The following is a 7,060-nucleotide window of genomic DNA, read 5'->3' on the forward strand; positions in this document are numbered from 1 at the left end:
TTCTGTTTGGTCATCCATTTTTTACATTGCTAATTAGTAGTAAATAGTTGACACCTTCCATTCTTGCACCATACATGTACAATACAGCTGCAAAGCACCTACATTTATGGCCCACTTAGACCCAACGATTCTCATTTAAAATTCACTCAAAAGTCGTCTTTTGAGCGATAATCCTTGTGTGTAAATGTTCCCATCTCTTACTTTTCTGCCGAAAGACGAACTTCAGGACAGCTGATAAGACAGACCGCATGCTGTGTTCTGCCTGGGGAGCACTGATTACATTGTCTCAGATGTCAGACCCATGACAGAACAAAGGGAATTTATTCAGAGAACAGCAGGTGGTCTGTTCTCTGAATTGAGCCCCCAGTGGCTCACATGCTACTAACTGGTACTAATAGGCATTAGTACCAAGTAGTAGTTTATGCAAAATGATTGCTCAAAAGCCTTCTTTTGAGCAATCGTCTTTGAGTGTAAATGCACCTTTAGCTTCTGAGCCAGTGCCATCCACCATGGGTGTCAGCTATATATTACATCTGACACTCTGTTGCAATGATTGGGAAATAACTCTGAAGCCACCCGTTGAATCCTTATAAGCCATGGTCAAGAGTAAGTGCATGCCAATGGCTTGTCACGGCACGTAGAGGTCTAATGTAGGACCCCAGGTTTGTCAGCTTAGTACACATATTAGGTCCTCCCAGAAACAAAAACTAATAGGATGGAATAATATACTGCAATAGAAAAGTATTGCAGTGTATTATACCAGTTCACTTAAAATACAGCAACATTAAAAGCAGGTGATTTTCTTTAGAGTGTTATTATTATGCAAAAGTAGTAAAACATGAAAAAAGTTATATAAATTTAGTTATATAGTTGAACTTAACATGTCATTTATACAGCATGGTGAACTACTTAAAAATGAACCTCACCCCCCTCCCCCTAAAAAAATGGAATTCCTGCTCTTCTTCTATTCCCACCAACACAAAGAATTAAGAGTTTCAATACATTTTATGTATTCAGAAATGGTGCCATTAAAAAATACAACTCATCCAGCAAGAATCTAGCCCTCATATGGCTACAGCAACAGAAAAATAGAAGAGTTATGGCTTCAAAAAGGTGGGGATAAGGAAAAACCTTAAAAAATAGCTGCATTCTGAAAGGGGTGTTTCCATCTCAGAGTTTTATAGCATATGAACAGTATATGCCATAACAGTTTGAAAGATGCAGGCCCAGCCTCAGGGACCCATATTTATTTCAATATCTGAGCTTGCCTGCTGTATGCAACAGTAGATAGTGGTCAGGAAGTGTGAAAACACCAAGCGGCCTGTCTTATGTCCATGGGCGGGTCGGGGGCCGCAGCGGAATCTTTTTTCAAACTCCCGATTTCCCACGGAATTCGTGGGCAGTCTCCAGTGTTAACAGCAAACGGGCGGCGGATCGGACAACTTCCATTAACTTCAATGAAAGCCATCTATTTAGGAATCGCACTAAAATGGAGCATGCTGCAATTTGTTTTCCACATGCGGAATCCGGAAAACAAATCTGCATATGTAATGCTTCAATTGAAGGCTTGTATGACCTCTAGAAAGTGTTTTAACCAGTTTTAGGTGTTTAGTGAAATTCCGCGTCAGTTCAAACTAGTTTGGACCAAATAAAACTTTTTGAAAAAGTTCGGTGAATCGGCCAAACCAAACTTTCAAATGTTAACTCCTCGCTAATTTCAAAACCAAGAGTTATTTTCTGTATGCGTTTTGGTCCACTGCATTGTTTTTTATTTTACAGTCTACCAATATTTTTGAGACTTATTGGCCTTTCTTAGCATCATAAAGAAGCCAGACTTTTTTATGCCGGCATTATATCAAGAAAATAGTCCAAAATGATTGGAAGAAGAAAAAAAAAACTTGAATTTCTTTGTTGACTGATATGGCCATTACTGCCCAAAACAAAAATGTTTTGAACCCATCTCCCTTACCCGGCATCTGTATGACGTCCGTTACATGACAATAGATCAGTTGGGTGCAAACATATTTGGTTTATGCTTGATAAAGCAGATAGGGACAAGGCAACAAGTGCACGAACAGAGAACAAGGATTATCTTTGTGTGTTTGGGAAGCTTCCTTTTGGATGATGTGTGCACACTGTGGCCATAAGACACCGGCATTCTGGTAGGTCATCAATCGTATCCATGATGCATGAGACAAGTGTACCTGAACCGGAAGCTTGGATTAGTTTTTGTTGTTACTTTTAAATCTTTTCCAAATTTTTGTTGCTCACACTAGATATGTGTAATGAACACAAGCAGTTCTGACTTTCCTTGTACTGTGCTTGTCAGTCATGTGAGCCAAAGACAGTAGTCTGAGCCATTCAGCTGTGACATCCTCCAGCCCCTACATGACCTACCGCCCACCAAACGGAAACAGAGCTGAAGCAACCACACATCAAGATGCTTCATCTGTCATGTGGTATAATCAAATATATGCGATCACAGACAATAGGTAAAGATAGTCCCTTCTAGCATGAGAAATATGCTTAAATATCTATTTATATTAGATGTCTGGGTTTACCTGATAAATGTCAGCTTTACATGGTCACAGTAGTTCAGGACTAGCAGCATTTTCCATATTAAAATGACACGTCTATAACATGTATATTTGTAAATGCTATGATGAAACATGATTCTGATTAGGTCATAATTAGTACTGTCAGATTTCCACCAGTCCCTTCTGGTTATAATTAATAAGAGGTGTAAAATACTCATTATCTGCACATTCCTCTTTTTAAATTATATACATAAAAGAAATGTATTCAGCTCACAGATATCTGGCCAAGCGGATTGTCAGTAATTACCATTACAATGCTGCTCATCATAGCTGTCCAGTACAGTGATTTCATTATGTTCAGCTTCAGTAACCACTGACACAAGTTCATTATTAGTGTGTGATACGAAGCCGACTGGGAAGCATGGGATCATTCTTGTAGACACACACACTTACAAGCATTCACAGTTGTGTACGCTGTTATTAGAAGATACAAAGCATATGAAAATGATACGTTGCATCTACAAAGAAACATTGTTGCACCGTGCAGTGGAGGAGTTTATAAACACAAATTACAATTTTAAAAACATCTACAAAGTTTCTGTATTGCAGCTTTTTTATGGACTGTGATTTGAATGCTGCCTAAAAAAGGAGAGGTCACTATGGAGAATCTCCTGAGTTCACTTGCAGGCTTTTTGGGTTGGTGGGGCGTCCAAGGATTAACTAGAAGTTGGCTTGACAGATCTTGCACAAATCTGCTAATTCCAAATATTCAACCAATAGCCAGGAAAGGCTGAACTTTTCATTTCCGATAAGCGGCACCAGAGGTACTGTATCTGTCCACTGTTCATAGCCCTCTGCTGCACATGATGAATCAGGGCTGGGAACGCGGTAAGACAAACTTCCAACTCCGACTTCTCAATTTTTCACACTACGCCTCCAGTTCTGACTCCTTCATATATGGCTCAAATATAATAATTACGCGCATCGTCAATTCCTACGTTCCCAGAGTGGAAAATGGAGACATGGGCAACATGATGTTACAGCACTTTGAATGCAAGATCACTGCGGTGTAGAACCTACACAGGCCCAATAGGGACCAGCGGTGAGATATTCTGCAAGACCCGAGTAACACTAACTGTAAAAACATGTTTCCCATCTATTTTTACAAGTATTTACCTATTTCTGTGATTAAGGCCGGCTTCACACAGGCATATTTGAGCACACAAAATCTGCTAGCACATTACCAAGTGAATAGAACCTATTGATTTCAATGGGTTCATTCATATAAGTTTTGTTTTTTTTAATCTGCAGTTCGGTCATGCAAAAAAACCTGCAGCATGCTCAATTTTCCTGTGCATCTGTGCACCAAAAGTCCCCATAGGAATCAATGGGAATGCGCAAATTCAAGTTCAGTATGCTAGGAGATGCGTCAAATACTGTGTAAGGCTGCCTGTCCACGTGCGTAGCGATATTCCGCAGCGGAGATCCGCCGCTGGGGAACAGGAGCCAGCTGACGGTTCTCCGCACTGAGCCTATCTGACAAATAGGCTCACTGCGGAGAACCGCAGCAATTCGCAGCATGCTGCGATTTGCCTCCTGCGAGCGGAGAATCGCTGATTCTCCACTCGTGGACGGGGGGGCTGCGCTTTCCATAGCAATGCTATGGAAAGCGTTCACGGCTTTCCCCGCGCCGGGATTATCGCCATAGGGAATGCAATGAAAATTCGCCCGTGGACAGGCAGCCTAAGGCCTCCTTCCCACGAACGGATTTCCGCCACGTATTATCCACTGCGTTGCCTGCAGCTATTAGGTTCTATTGAACCTAATAGCTCAGTGCTCATGGTGTGGAATTCCACCGCGGAATTCCGCACCGTAAAATCCCCCGTCCTCACCCGCGGCATGCTCTATTTGCCGCGGGTGTACGCGTGGACGGCTTCCATTGCAGTCAATGGAAGCCGTCCGTTCACGCTATCTTCCACTGTAGCACAGCGGAAGATAGCGTGAAATCGCCTCTCCGCCTACCGCCCCCGCGTCATATGACACGGCCGTCCGCGTCATGTGACGCGGTGGCCGTGTCATGTGACGTGACCGGCGTGTCACGTGATGCTGCAGCGCGACCCAGGACGCCGGATCCGCAGGTAAGTGTGGGGTCTCTGGGGGGTGCCGTGACGGGCTCCGCCACGGGAATTCCGCGGCGGAGCCCGTCATGGCCATGTGCAGCCGGCCTTATAGTGCAGGAAAAAGCACACATCTTGAACTCATCAGACGGCTGAACGTATCAGTGCTTTTAATAAAAAATTTTTAAAAACAGCAAAATATACGCCGATGCGCATTGTTCATTCCACAAATAAGTGGCGCTCATGCATGCACAGATACGCCTAAACTCTGCCTAATACAAAGGTTGGGCAGCTCCTATAACAGTGCAGCATGTTGGCTCAGTGGTTGGTGCACTGTGGCAAAGGGTGCATATTTTTCATCGGATTTGGATGACTTACCGACTGGTCCTCTGATTTTACCAACACACTAAAAAATGTTCAGGCTAGCAAGTCTACAGACCTTTGTTAAATGCCCATAACCCTACAAGACATCACTGGATGTCTACTAATATCAATGGGCGCCCGGCATTTTTTTGCACATTTGCTGGATCCCCAATCAAGAGAGAACCCAGCGATGATATGCAATCATTACCTTTAAAGTTACTTTTGGAAATTCAATTGCCAGATGCAATTGTGGTAAAACAACAAATCAAGCCATACTTACCTGTCTTCGGCCCTGGCAATCCAGCCCAGCAGCCCCACTATTGCTCTGAACTCTGTTGACAGCAGAGGTGAGGTGACCGCTGCCTGCCAATCAGAGGCTGCAGAATCCCTGCCCGCTTTCCTCGCATCAGTGCTCACATCCTGGGTGCCATGATCCCAGGAGAACCGCGAGGCTGCAGCACTGGATTGCCAAGGCCAAAGTCAAGTAAGTACGGCTTGATTTGTTATTTTACCACATTGCACCTGACATTTAAATTTCACGAAGTAACGGAACATCCCCTTTAAGGGGTTCAACATTGTGCAAAATTTTCTGAACTAAGTTGCCCCTTGATGGTTACCAAGAGTATTACAAAAAATGGCCCTAGACCATGTGTGTGTGTGAGCCCCAGAGAGGCAGAGGATAGTCGAACAATGTTGCGAAACGCGTCAGTCCTAAAGAAACCTGCGCAATAGACAGTATAGTAGTAGTATGGAGGATTGTAGACGCCGAGTGGTCTTATATGAGCTGTATATACATTAGGTGATATGACATGACCATATACTGACCTGGGACATCTGCGGTCGAAGATTAATGTCCTTCAAGTTGATGCAGCTGGGTTGCAGGTTCTTGAGCAGCTGGCACATAAGAACCCCATCCCGGAGGGTCTGGGCCAGGTCGAACACTTGAGCTGTGTCCCATGTCACCCTGTGGTTGGGTGGCAGCACCCTGCACCTGATCAGCCACTGGGCACACTGCCTCCAAGGCTCCATGGCTGCAGGTAGGAAAAGTGCAAGTGCAAGATTAGAATTAGGAAAGTAATGGAGGAGAAGTTCAGCCTGGGGGTCTTGATCACAGCCCCCCGCTGCTCATCCTCTGGCAGCACAAGTTCAACTAGAAGGAGGTATCTTGCTGAGATCAGTGCCAGGAGTGCGGGGCACTGCCTCCTCTATGCAGGGCATCTGGGCTCATGCTGGCATCCCCCCGCACCCCGGTCCTGCACCTGATGGCTGTCACTCTCTAGGACTACTTCCCTGTGTCCTCCGGCTGTCAGTGCCCCCGCCCGGCGCCCATCCTCACCCTCCGTCCTCCTCCCTGCTCTGTCTATCCCGCCGCCTCTCTCTAGAGCTGCAGCTCCGGTGGGACGCATGCGCAGTGCGGGGCATGTGGAGGCTGTGACACTACCTGCTGTCACTACTAGGAGGAGGGGAGCAGATGCTGCTGCACTAAATCTCAACTACAAAGACTAGGGAAAGAAGAAGCTGTCCCTTCTGGATATTTAGGAGATAAAGACACATTTACTAGATTTTCTGGCTATAATTAAAGTGAAGAACACAGCTGCTCTGAAATGGCTGATAACAGAGAACAATAGATTGCATTCACATACAATGCAAAGAGGAAGCTATTAAAGCGCTTCCTTAACTCCTTAGTGATCAGCCTATGTTGAGTCTTAAAAGGGTTGTCCGAGTTGCACACAGGCGGATTTTTGCTGCAGAATCCGGAGCGGGCGGGCGCCTCCGGGTTTCACAATGATAAGCCTCCATAGCATGCTATGGAAAGATGATTCTTCATGCACACGAGCAGAAACCAATTGTGGTTTCCGCTCACGGATGAAAAAAATCGCAGTATGCTATGTTTTCCTGCAATTTCAGCACGGACGGCTCCCATTGAAGTCAATGGAAGCTGCCGGACCCTCGGCCCGTCCGCAACTGACATTGCAGATTCCGCAGGAAAAGCAGGAGTTTAAAAAAATCTGTACTGTGCATGACCGACGGCGAGCCGTGCGG

General features: G+C 45.1%; 1 protein-coding gene across 2 annotated transcripts in view; it reads right to left on the reverse strand.

The window, feature by feature from the left end:
• The window catches only part of VAV3 (vav guanine nucleotide exchange factor 3), a 200,584-nt gene extending 194,237 nt beyond the window's left edge, over nt 1-6,347 (reverse strand). For both annotated transcript variants that reach the window (XM_066597225.1, XM_066597224.1), the window contains exon 1: nt 5,843-6,347. In XM_066597225.1, the coding sequence (XP_066453322.1) occupies nt 5,843-6,046 (204 nt within the window). In that variant the 5' untranslated portion in view covers nt 6,047-6,347. The remainder of the gene's footprint in view (nt 1-5,842) is intronic.
• Nucleotides 6,348-7,060: the final 713 nt, after the last annotated feature.

The sequence above is a fragment of the Eleutherodactylus coqui genome, chromosome 3 (assembly GCF_035609145.1).
Source record: "Eleutherodactylus coqui strain aEleCoq1 chromosome 3, aEleCoq1.hap1, whole genome shotgun sequence".
Classification (NCBI taxonomy): Eukaryota; Metazoa; Chordata; class Amphibia; order Anura; family Eleutherodactylidae; genus Eleutherodactylus; species Eleutherodactylus coqui.